Source organism: Dermacentor silvarum, chromosome 1 (assembly GCF_013339745.2).
Source record: "Dermacentor silvarum isolate Dsil-2018 chromosome 1, BIME_Dsil_1.4, whole genome shotgun sequence".
In the NCBI taxonomy this organism is placed as follows: domain Eukaryota; kingdom Metazoa; phylum Arthropoda; class Arachnida; order Ixodida; family Ixodidae; genus Dermacentor; species Dermacentor silvarum.
Window position 1 is genome coordinate 151,014,022 of NC_051154.1, and position 13,275 is coordinate 151,027,296.

General features: G+C 48.3%; 1 protein-coding gene across 1 annotated transcript in view; it reads right to left on the bottom strand.

The window, feature by feature from the left end:
• LOC119465281 (ornithine decarboxylase) overlaps window positions 1-13,275 on the bottom strand; it is a 64,953-nt gene that overhangs the window by 34,228 nt on the left and 17,450 nt on the right. Inside the window, exons 3-4 of the mRNA XM_049670904.1 lie at window positions 8,753-8,829; window positions 4,313-4,479 (exon numbers count right to left, since the gene is read on the bottom strand). Coding sequence (XP_049526861.1) covers window positions 4,313-4,479; window positions 8,753-8,829 — 244 coding nt within the window. The remainder of the gene's footprint in view (window positions 1-4,312; window positions 4,480-8,752; window positions 8,830-13,275) is intronic.

Consider the following 13,275-nt stretch of genomic DNA (forward strand, 5'->3'; position numbering starts at 1 on the left):
GGTGATGCATGACACGGCGGGCCTCGAGTGATGATGTGATGTTCGACGTTATGGCATACAGGTTTAGTCCAGTCAGGTGAAGCAGAAAGGGATGGAAATTCGCCAAGTAATGTGGCGTAGGGCTCTGAAACAACGTGCCGCACCGTGAACGCGAGTAGTGCTATAGGGTGGAAACCTTGCTAGGCACTTTTCATGCAGTTGTAGAATCTCGTATCTCTTTCATTGCCATTTCGACTAGGAGGCCGTAGTTCCCAAGAACATCGGCACCTAGTATTGCCTGACTGAGAGAAGACGCCAGAAAAACCCACCAGAATGCCCTTCTAAGCGTGACGGACCTGCCGCAGTAGACGTCAATTTTGCTGCCGTTCGCGGCTTGCAGTTGCATGATTGGCCTGCAGTTTCTGTCTATGCCACTGGCGGGCAGCACGCTCACCTCTGCTCCGTCTGAGGAATTGCAGTCCGATGATGGAGTCTCGAACGAAGAACAGGCTACTGACAGACAGGCGGGAGTCACTCGTCGCCGTTAGTGGTTCCCGATGTCGTTTCCCGGCCAACCACATGGTCGTGCGCAACGCAGCGCGGACTGTCAAAAGCGGCGGTGATGACTCCGAGGAGTGTCCAACTCGAGAAGGACAGCGGGAGGGCCCTGGTGAATGATGTGGAGATCGCCCGAAGCATCTTCTCTCTCCGAAGTGTCTCACTGATGTGTCGTCGTTCCTTACGGTGAGGTTGCTTGCCACAAGATCTGTGAGCCGCTGGATGTCGGCTCGAATATCAGCGATGTCATCTTGCCTTGGAGAGGTAGGTTTCGGAGTGGTAATTCGGTTGGCGGGAAATGCCACTGCCAAGAGGTAGTAGTAGTAGTAGTAGTAGAAAACTTTATTTATTGTTTTGTAATGAAGTCGCAGAGGGTGGAGCCCTCAGTCCAGGGCCCCATTTGCTGCTGCTATCCGGCTGGCCCGGTCGATCAGGTATCGCTGGTCGTCCAAGGCTGTGCTGGAAAGAGCGGCTTCCCACTGGGATGGAGAAGCGTTTTGGGTATTCTAGGTAGGCCGTGTGGTTTGGAGCTTTCCCACGTAGAATGGTAGAGGTTTGGGTGTCCTCCACAGAAAGATCATTTGTCGGGGTACTGGGTAAGGTAAAAAGTGTGACGGAGAGCAAGTCTAGGGAACGTATTAGTTTGGAGCTGGCGCCAAGCGGCTGCATCTGCATGGTTTAGTTTCACGTGTGGTGGAGGAAATGTTCTACGGGATAGTCTGTGGTGTTGTAGTATATGCGTCTATGTGAGCGGTATCGTTTCCACCTTGTCTGGGTTGGACTGGCCTTCCACCAGCGCCTGGAGGGTGAGGCCTCGGCCCGACGCATGAACGCGCTCATTGCCAGGGAGAGACGCATGCCCAGGTATCCAGACTAGGTGAACTAGTGGGATATGTTACTTCTTGTGTAGTATTTTGTGATCCATTGGGGAAATCCGCCCTTGTGCGTAGTGAGCAACTCCTCGCGAACAATCTGCCGTATTGTTGATGGAAGGTCAACACACGAGCTCGGCTCTAAACTTGCCACCGTTGTGACATTAGCCGGGCGACCAAACTTCGGTATTATTCGTCGCATCTTCAGCGTCTCAAAGGTCCTGCAGTGGCGAATAACGTCAGACACGGAATCTAAGCTTTCTTTCCCGATCAAATAATTGTAGACGTCTTCGGCTACTCCTTTCAACAAATGTCCAACTTTGTCATCTTCAGACATTTGAGAGTTGACTATCTTACACAGTTTTAGCAATTCTTCAATATAAGTCGTACAGGTTTTGCCGGGAACCTCAGCCCTTTGCGAAAGCGTCTGTTCAGCGCGTTTCTTTTTTGCACTAGAGTCTCCAAAACACGCTCTGAGCTCCTCGACGAAAAGCTCCCATGAAGTGAGCGTGTCTTCGTGATTCTCATACCAGACGAGCGCTGTGTCGGTAAGGGAAAACACAACATTGGACAAATTTGCGGTCGAGTTCCAACCATTAGACCGGCTCACCCTTCGGTAGTTCGTGAGCCACTCGTCGACATCTTCTCCGGCTTTTCCTCCGAAAGTCAGTGGCACCCGGTAGTATTGGCACGGAACGCCAGGTGCTGGCCTTGAAGCCGCGTCAGAGCCGTCGGGAGTCTGGCAGACGTATTCAGGCATGTCAGGTGAGGGTGGCGGAAGTCGGGCAAGTCGACAGTGTTGTAGCAGCGTAGGCTCCGTGGTTACGAGGTGTACCCAGCACCTCCACCAATTTGTTACAAGCACGGGGAAAAGGGGTTTATTTAGGTGTGCGAGAGCAGGAACAGCAGGCTACGAACAGCAGGAATGGCCGCTGCACAGTCGCCGTTTGTCTCTTCATTTCTCCTCTTGATCCGTACGTCCCTTTTACGCGCTTGGATGCAACAATATTACAAGAAGGGCTCCATGATATTGGAGCCGTCTACATGCTAACATCTTTGCATGTTGTAGCGTTTACATCTCCGAGCGTTCTCTACATGGTCGAGCGTCCTCACAACACTCCACCTCTCCTTTTTTATCCCTTCCGTTTCCCTCTTTCACACGACGAGGGAATGCACTTTATTTCATCTTAGCCAATGGCCACCTCCGTAGCGGTCAGTTCGCGGAAGTCACCATTTCCAGTCAAGAGTCGCCTTTCCGTAGCGGTCAGTTCGCGGAAGCCACCATTTCCAGCCAAGAGTCGCCTTTCCGTAGCGGTCAGTTCGCGGAAGCCACCATTTCCAGCCAAGAGTCGCCTTTCCGTAGCGGTCAGTTCGCGGAAGCCACCATTTCCAGCCAAGAGTCGCCTTTCCGTAGCGGTGTCAGTTCGCGGAAGCCACCATTTCCAGTCAAGAGTCGCCTTTCCGTAGCGGTCAGTTCGCGGAAGCCACCATTTCCAGCCAAGAGTCGCCTTTCCGTAGCGGTCAGTTCGCGGAAGCCACCATTTCCAGGGAGGGCGGCTGTTGTCTTGAAAGGGCTCCAGGTTGGCGCGTCACAGCCAGCGCCGGGCCTCGTCGTAGTTCGGGCGGCGCTGGTAATCCACGGAAACGCACCAAAGGGCGACGTTGCCGTTTAGCGACGCATGAGGCAGCCTGGAGACTAACTGCTCATCCATCCGTCCCAGGTGACACTTCCCGGCCGCGAGAACCGACAAGCGTGAAGAGCACTTGATAGCTTCCCCGTCTGTCGATGAGGCCTCCTTTGTCCCGAAGGACCGCCAGACACAACACTGAGGAGTTGCGATGGACGGCGATCGCCAAGCTCGGCTGACATTAGCAGTAGTTGCAGTCGCTTCAGTTTGGAAATCGCCGTGAGCTCGAGGATGGCCTTCTTCAGCATGTCGTACGGTGTCTGGCTTGATGGCGCAGTTAGGATGTAGCGCACTTCGACGGCAAGGTCATTGCGATGACCTTGCCCTGCATGCCCATGGCGCCCTGCCCATGGGCAGGGCGCCGAGTAGGCAGCCATACCTTGCTTGCTGTGAAGTAACGTTAGAGACTTGAAAACGGGCCTCTACTTGAATAAACTAAATGTCCGGTTGATCAGGCCAGAACGGAGGTAGTCATACTGCGTAGTGATTCATCGATGGGGTCGGGGACTCGGTTGAGTCAGTGCTTGGTAGCGGCCCGATGGAAACTTCTGGAACGTTGTGCTCCATGGTCCGGAATCACCACTGTGGCGGAGCAGGAAAAAAGATGCTGCCGTGTTGATATGCAAGAACCAACTACTTTATTTTTCCAACGCCAACGCGGTCGCTCCGCTCGTGCTTTCGCGGACTTCGTAGTCGCCAATGCGTCGGCACATCGGCGCTGCGACAAGCACATAACAGCTGTCACTGTTAAGGAGTGCTGGAGAGACCACTGAATGCCACTGCTGCAGCACAGGATGGCAGCGATTGAAAGCGTTTTCGAAACCCCCTACGTTTTGACCTGGTATGAGGGGCTAATGCCGCGTCCCGCTGCATTCGGCTGCGCACCTTGCTGACTTGAACGGAGTGCTCTACAGATTTCTTTTGTTGACAAAGCAATAATATCCCGAACGTGAACATCAGCACAATCAACGGCGTATAGAACGCCGTTTGCGGAGTGCATGGTACTTTGTATCAAACATGCGGCGAAAAGGTTTGCGTATGCGTTTCAGTTTCCACGTTACAGATATAATATGCGCTCGAGCTGCGTGCAGTAGCAGCACTGGAAAAGTTTCATATTAGTGCTAAACGTTTTCGCGCGGCGTAGGTGGTCTGATAAAGTTTCGGCTGGCTTCCTTAGCAAGCATTCAGTTCTATTTTAAGTAGACTCGTATATACCTGGCATTCTTGTCCCTGATTTTGTCGAGTTCGTCAGTGGAGTCGAACGTCATGAGAGTGACGTTGTTCCGCTTGGCGTAGTCGAGGTCTTCTACGCTCTTGATGGGATTGGCAAAAACAATTCGTTCCGGAGACACGCCGAGCTGCATGACGATCTCGATCTCGACCTGCATGCGTGACGTAGTTGATCAACAAACTGATTCTTTTTCTACATTTTAGAAACGAAAGGTACTTTAATTCATTAGCGTTATTATTGACATTGCTCACAACATAAATTGTCAAGCGCGCGACATGCCATAAGTACACCATTTTGGTAAAATATGATCCCCTATAAACTATAGTTTAATTTCTTTGTTCTGTGTGGGAAGACTTGCCTTGTATAAAGGCTCGAACAGGCTAATTTTCATATCAGACTGCGAAACACGGCCGTTGATGGCAGTGGACAATGCTGCTTTACGAATATAAATGCAGCGGTTCACGCAATTCGCTACTGCACGTCGAAAAAGTAACGCAGTATGAACGAGAGCAACAGAATGTTCGAAATCAAGATTTTTAAATTTACAAATGTTCATAATTATAGGCCACGCTTACTTATACGAAAACTACAGCGCAAGCAAGGTGAATGCACATAGGCCGCGAAGGTTGGAACGAAAAGTGGTCCAGAACTATTTGTCAGTGACATCAACAAGCGAACTGCGATTGAAGCTTAACTGGAAGAAGGAACAGCTTGATTTCGTTGAGTTGGTTCACTTTGAAAGTGTATTGCAGCACAGACAAACAAGGAAGAGGGAGGGACAAGCAACAAGGCAGAAATAAATTATTTTATAAAGTAAGTCACAATGCGTCTGATATAATAGAGTTACGGGAAGACATCGTCTTGCAATGCTTCTGAGGTGCCATAGGAACATCGTTTCCTCAGGGTGTCCACTTTTGTACTCTGTCATTACAGGTGATTAAAGGGCACCGAATTGGAAGTTGAAGGCAGAATAAATGGCGTAAGTTATTCCAAGGAAAATTAGGCGGATGTGCTTGTTTGATGTGCTTGTTTGCAGGGACGTGTTTGGACGAGAATGAGGTGATAGAAGGCTCGTATGAGGAAAATGCTGCACCGGGCGGACTATAGAGCCAGCAACAAAACAAGCGCAACACTTCCGCCACTAAAAATTCGCGGCCCGTATTCACAAAATAAGTTCTTAATGCTAGAACTTTTCTTAGGAGTAGATGCCAGTCAATTGTAGGGCATACAATTAGCGAAAGTGCCCGACCAACAGCAATGATGTGCTTGGCGCAATAATAGTGCGGCCGTCGCTGGGAGTGCCAGGTGTCATACCTTGCAGTTCGACAGTTTTATCAGCCTACAGCTGAAATGCTGACGGATAAAGACTGGCGAGAACACCTGTCAACCCTGATTACATCAAAGCGCGATGGGGTGTCGGTGTACTGCTGGGCGCTTGACACGTTTTAGCCGGAAACTTTGCGAGCGAGAAAGCATCACGCAAGTGATGTATGCACGCTTGTCAACATGGAACCGAAAGTGAGAGAGAGACACCGTCCTAGTTTATCTGTTCATGTTCGTGTTACAGTTCTTGCTGTATAGTACACTCGTCTGGCATGGGTAGCGGTGGAACGAATGTCTGAAAACTGAAATATTGGCCTCCGGACCTCGGTTGTTCTTCATCTACTACACCAGGGAATTTAGGCCAGGGTCTAAGATATAAGTGGTCGAATTAAAATGTAAACATTGAGCCCACGACCGACATTCGTATTAGTGGGTGAGATGAGTCCTCGTGGAAAAGGGATTCTTCAGATTTCGTTTATGACAGTACATTTTCAAACAGGTGCGTCGCGTCCACTGCCTGTTGTGTACGCTTGAAATCAGAGAATAAAGGCTGATATTCGAAGCTCATTCCGTTACTTTAGAGCGAACGTGTCCTTTACGACAACGTAACGGGTTCTCGTTTTTGATCGTGGTATAAATTATACAGCGAGTTTCACAGCAGGTCAGGTTTGTGTGCGTAAGCCTCGCTTGACAACAGGAACGTTGACGTAAAGAACTCGGCTGGAATCACGCTGAGAATTTTCTGAATCTGAACCTGGTGATGAACGCATTGAGATGTTATTGTGCGCAGCCGTCGGGGCATCTATGCGCCAAAATGAACGACTGTACATGGCTCTACTTGTCACAGGTGGATTCCGATTGCTGCGAACCAAAGGACATGAAAATTGCACCGCTCTCTTGAAAGACTACACTGTTGGACGTTTGACTCTTTCCGACATCAGAATATATGCGTTGCGTGCACTGTGCAGTACGGTGCACTTCTACCTAAATTCAAAATACTGATAGTGTTTCTGCCGCTAAGCACGACGTAGCGCGTTCAATTTCCGGTCATGGCGAACGTGTTCCGATGTAGACAGTATGCAAAAACGCTGGGGGGGGGGAGGGAAGGGGGGGGGGGGCGTCTAGATTTAGGGGCCGTATTCTGAAACGTTCCACTTCGGCGCGCCTCGGCGAAAGTCGCGTTCAATAAGTCAACCGGCTGCTTACCCGTGACGTCAGCATGCACTAACAACACGCGCTCTCGAACGCTTCGCAAAACACACGAGAGGGCGCACCGTGCGAGTGCAGAGCGGTTCGGGTGTGTTGTTTTCGAATGTATCGGCCGCAGTACGACACATGCATGTTCGTTTATTCAATACATGTCGGGAGCACGCACTGACACCGTGACGTCAAAATGACGTACACCGGAACTACTAGGTGGCACGACTTCTTTTCCGGTTTTGCTCAACCAGCCAATCAGCGCGCGCCTGAAAGCGAAAAACGAAATTTCGCCCAAATGGAACGTTTCAGAATACGGCCCTAGATGCATCAAAAAATATCACACTGCCCTCAACATCCTGCACTGCCCTCAACAGACTACAGAGAAGTGACGCTGATCGCCCAGTTGTGTGTAGCATCATTGAGTCTGCCAGCAGAGTTACATCTCGTGGAGCATCCCTCGTTGACCTTCGCACGTAGGTATCGCCGGAAGCCAAGAGGTTGATTAACTCGCTTCCTCTAGTGCTCACAATGAATGTGACTGTCCGGAAATTTTATGCAGGCTTGACGATACGCTTTTGTTGATTCGAAGATACCTCCTCAAGCAGCACCCAGACCAGGGTGTTACTAAAGGATCGATCCTCCATGTGTTCGTGGTCGAGGCTTGCCTCGTTGTGCTAGAGGTCTATTTCTCAAGTTAAGGGTCAGCTGTGTCCTGGTGTCTGAACGTTTATACCGGCAAGGACGTGTAGACACCCCGGCGTGTGCTTCTTGTGGTTCCTGCGAGACACTTGAGCACCTTATCTTAGAGTGCCCTGCTTTCCTTTCGCAGCGCACGTCGCTACTAAGGGACTATAGCCTACGTGGCCTGCAGTGTACGACCCTTGATCATTGTTGGTATCCGAGTGGCTGTGCTTCTCGAAGCGACCAGGCTCATCGCACCCTGCTTACATTTCTACTAGAAGCTGGCTTGACTTCCCGTTTGTGAGAGACTTTGCAAGGGACGAAATATTTTTGCTAACTTTGTTTTTGTATATTTACATCCTTCTTTAATTAGTGCCACCCGCGTGTGTTTCTGTTCCTGTATGTTTCTCTACCTCCTTGCTCACTGTATGCCTTGCTGTACTTTCGTTATTGTGCCCTGTAATCTTGCTGTTTATTTTTTCTTTACTTCCCTTCACCTTAATTTCAACTTACTTTTCTATCCTCTCATTCCTAAAGAGTAGGCAGGCTTTGTGCCCCTCTAGGTAGCAGTTGCCAGCCTGCTCATTCGCTGTTTCCCTCATTGTGTGTGTGTGTTTTCATATCAAATACTACTACTACTACTACTACTACTACTACTACTACTACTACTACTACTACTACTACTACTACTACTACTACTACTACTACTACTACTACCACTACTACTACTACTACTACTACTACTACTACTACTACTACTACTAATAATAATAATAATAATCACAGTTCCGAAGGAATACGAGTACTGATGATTTGCTGGTATTTGTTTTGGTCGGGACAAATTGGGCACTGCGGTGTTTGCTCAGCAAACTTTCCAATAGCAACATTAGGGGCTGACTTCACGAGACGTTTTGTTCATAAACGCTCTTGGCCATTGGCCGTCTGCCCTCGCTAACAATATGTCTAACACCCCGATTGACTGGAATATGTTTTTAAGATTAATTTTAATGTAATAACATTTTATGCATACGGGCTCGCTACCTGGCTTCCCGGAAAGTAGATGACGTGTTGGAAATGTCTTGCAGCTAAAACTGCAGTCACGTATCGTTTCCTGTAAGATACGCTACCAAACGGCGACACGGCCTCGTATAGAGGGTGAGTGAAGTCAGTGAGCCACGCACTGAATGAAAGGACAGCTTGTGCAGAACTGCAGTACGTGCCTTGTTGGAACAGTCGAAGTTGACTCCCAGAGAGCTGAGCGTACGCAGAACTACCAGGTCTGTGCAGCACTTGACGGCTGAAAGTGACCAACAGTGCATGGCATTATGTCTTAACACGGTAAGCACTTGTGGCTCGTTCTATTCTTTCTGTGTTGTTGATAAAATCCTCGCTAGTGATGTTTTTGTATTCGTATTCTTAGAAAGATGACGGCAATTGAAGTCAGCCTTTTCTTTCAACGATACGAATTGGGGAGAAGATATAACAAGGTAAACAGCATTCTGCAGCGTTAGTTATCGACTTAGTTTAACTTTAAGCTTACACACTGTGCAGACACTCATTTTATTAGACTTTGCCTAAATGTTTGCTTCCCAGTAATCATCATCGCAAGCAATATGACATCCGAAACCATAATAGGCGGCTCTATTGGTCCATCATTTCACCGCTGTGCCTCTCATTTCCGTATTATTACTTTGTTGTCCAAAAATAGATTAATTCAGGTTTGCAAATAGGACTCAAGCCAACATGCATTTATCTGTATGCATGTGTAACTGCCGGGAATTCTGTGTGTGGGACATGCAATGAGCTTTCTGTTGCAGTGCCAAAATATGCCTGTGCTACGGAGGACCGCTGAAGGAGTGCTTCCAAAACACAGACGTACCGGGTTCAAGCAGCAAGGGGAGAACCGTTTTTTTTGCGAATTGTGTTTCGTGTACATGTTTTTTGCGCACACTAAATAATCTCTCCTATTCTTACAGTGCTATCACACGAAAGTCAATGTACTCACGGCTTCATGAAGCCTGAATCCGCGAGCACTCCGAACCTCCTTGCCCAAACCGGTTCAGTGCAACGTGCTCTGCTATAAACGCTTCAAAAGTACAGGGCATCACCAATTGCGCAAAGAAGAAGCTTCTTCGGGTCAGGTAGCTCCACTTCCATAGAAAAGTGTGGTCCCTAATGTAAGCAGTCACGAGGGCGTCCAGAATGGCTTCATGAGAACCATTTTCATAAGCGCCCTTCACGTCTAAAAATACCGCTACAGAGTGACATTTGACTGGTTTATGTCGCTGAATCGAAGATACAAGGTCGACGACGTTGTCGACCAACGAACGGCCACGTCGAAAGCATGTCATCGCGCCTGGATAAATACAAGAAACCACTCAAGGCGCGTGAGGATAATCCTTTCCTTTAACTTGCCAACACAGCTGGCGACAGAAATAGGCCGGTGTATGATGTTAGTTCGAGCGGCGACTTTAATTTCTTTAGGGTTGGGACAAGACGGGCATGCTTCCATTCAGAGGGAACAAAGCCGTCGCTCCCCGAGGCGTTGAGATGGTGTAGCAGGATCTCTCGTGCTTCATGGTCAAGGTGGCGAAATGCGGTGTACCTTACATCGTCGAGCCCGGGGGATAAACGCCGGCAACTTGCCAGAGCAGCCTTCCTCCATAAAAAGAGGTTCGTTGATTGCAGAATCTTGCATGAAGGGGACCTCGCACAATTCCGGATAATTTAGTAACACTATTTTACCTGCGATGAACTCACAAAAGTCTTCAACAGCCACTTCTCGACGTCTTTGGTGGAGAGCTAGCTCCCTAAAAAGATAGCATTGCTGGGGAGAAGCGCGAAGGACCTGGAGAGCTCTGCATATGTGCGAGAGCGATTTGCGGGGGTCCAGCGAGTTACAGGATTATTTCTATCGTTCGTGTTCTGATTCGTCCATGCGACGACGTATTTTCTTCTGCGTACGCCTGACCTCTCTAAGGTTGAGAAGTTACTTCGCGCGTCTGAATCTCTTCTCGGCGCGCCGATGCACTAGCACGGGATCTTTATATTTTAATGTCACAGTCCGTGCGAGTAGCTAACCACGAGAATGCACTGAGCCCGAAATCAAAGCTCTATGTTACGTGCAAAGCCGCCCTTGAATTCGGTTTCCATAAAGGTTTGAAATCATCATCATCATCATCATAATCAGCTTATATTTATGTCCACTGCAGGACGAAGGCCAGAGGTTTGAAATACTGACAGTTGAATTCGTCTAGGGGTCGTATGTATTACCGCTTGGAGCGTTGTTAGCAAGAGGGAATATCTGCACTTCTACGGCGTTGTAAGTCAGTAAACCAGCGGACGCCCGAGGTAAGGTATTGTAACACCAAAGACAGATCTATTCAGCTGCTCTTCGACGATCCTCTCAATTATGTCGGGCTGCCATCATTCAAGAGGCAGAGGTTGTCTTCAGAGGCAAAATCTATTGAGTCATGCCTCTTCAATCGGCTTTTGTACTTCCCCAAAGTGGGTGATGAGCATTGAAATCTCCTGTGATTATCCAGGGGCCGGAGGTCGTTGTCAGGAGATTTGCAAACCTTTCACAATCTGAACGACTTGATGGGTAAATGTAGCGGGTGAAGAGTGCAATGAATAGACTCTTCTTCTCTACGCTAAGGCCCAAATACTGGTTGTCGTCATGGGTAGGCATGGCCTGGGCCACGTAGGTGAGCTCCCTTCTAACATAAACGAGGACCTTGCTACTTTTGTCACACGTGGCGGAAACAAAAGCTTCGTATCCTGATAATCTGAAGATATTTGACACGTTTGGTTCACAGATGGCCAGAATAGGGAACCGATGAACATTAAGAATTTGACGAGCAGCGGAAATGCGTTACTGGAGGCCTCACGAATCCCACTGAATAATTGAGGTATTCTTAACTTTTACAGGAAAAAGACCATTGTACAGAAGTAGGCGAGCCATGTTACTAATGCTTTCAAGCACAGGAGCGAGAGCATCCAGCACTTGCAAAGCACACAGAGAAGTCGAAGTCTCCATGCTATCCAGAAGTGTGCGGATCGCAGTCATCATTGTCTTTAGCATATGAACCAGCTGAACATCTGTTCAGGTAACTTGTCATCAGTAGGAGATAGGCTTGATGTTGGCGATGTATGCTGCTGAGGCTCAGCCAGGGGGGCTTGCATTAGGCATTGTAGGCCAGGCAGCAACGAAAACCCTTTTCTGGGCTTTTTTGTCATGCAAAATATTGCATCTGGTCTCGCTCAAAAACTGCTGTTTCAGAATACGAGGTGGTGACGCCTCTGGGCTAGATTGGCACTGTGAGGAGACTTTCGTGATTTTGGAGGATCGTCGGCGGCGTGATCGTCGTTTTTTCACGGAATCAGAGGCTTCCTGGTATGTGGAGCCTTTTCTTACCGTATGATTGTGGATACTCAACGCCTGCTTGATTCGGGGAAAATTTCTGGATGTGGCTCCATGCGATCCTTGGCAGTTCCTGCACTTAAACACAGTTGCTTGGCAGGATTACGTGGTGTGGGACTCAGCGCAGCGTGCACACACGACTGCGTTATTGCAAACGCATCTTGCGTGACCCAAGAGAAAACACTTGTGACATTGCAGAGTTGTGGGAATTAATGGTTTTGCGGGGTGATGAAAGTGGTCCACCTTGACATTATGTGGTATGTTGTCGCCCTTAAAGACAATCTTCACGCACCATGTAGTGCCAATGAGAGAAACCTTCATGATGGTAGCCTCAGGAGTGGCTTTCTTACTAGGCTAGATAAGTCTTCATTCGGTTTTGCAACATCTACGTTGTAGATGACGCCATATGCTGTATTCTTGCCGACTGGAATGCGGGCACTTTGATCCCGTTCAAATCGGTCACTGTACACAAGGTGTCAAATGCGGTCGAATGCAAGACATCTGCGACAAGGATGTCCTTGCGATTTTTAATTCTTATATTAGTTATTTCATTCAATTAGTACCAATCTTTCAAAAAAGGCGGAGACAGCTTGCCTATTCAGATGCCGCAGTTTGTCTGAGGGAATCACGGGCATGAAGACTATGGCGGGTGCCCGGGGCAATTCGTGTTCTGCACTGTAGATGTACTAGTAGGTGACGACGCCCTGAGGCTCATCCGCTTCGCGTTGTGGCTTAGCATGGATTTGAAGCTTTCCTCAGAGTATTCTCTGCTCGCCGAGTAGAGTTCCGCGCTGTCACTGGCGGTGTCACTCAATCGACTGTTTCGCTTCTGCAATGGTGCCACCGAACGCGAAGCCAAGTGTGGACAAAATCGCGCAGTGTCCACTTCCACTACTGCCGGCGGCGGACCGAGAGGGCGGACCCCCAGTTAGACACAGAAAAAACAGAAAGCCTGCAGCATGTTCTGAAGCGCGAGAGCTTGTATGGTACTGGAAAGGCAAGTTTGCTTGCACGCTTGTTTTATTTATTTATTTATTTATTTATTTATTTATTTATTTATTTATTTATTTATTTATTTATTTATTTATTTATTTATTTATTTATTTATTTAAAGCTACCTTACAGGCCACTAGTCGCATTGTGTAAGGGGAGAAAGTACAATAAAAATTATTACTTATACAATGGCTAGAATACCTATACAAAAAATATAGGGTAAGAAATGTGCTAATATAGTAATACAGTGTTAAAATATGACCTAGGAAAAAAAACCGAACGCTTTGGACGCGGCAGCTCATTTGACAATGAAATGTCACACAGTAA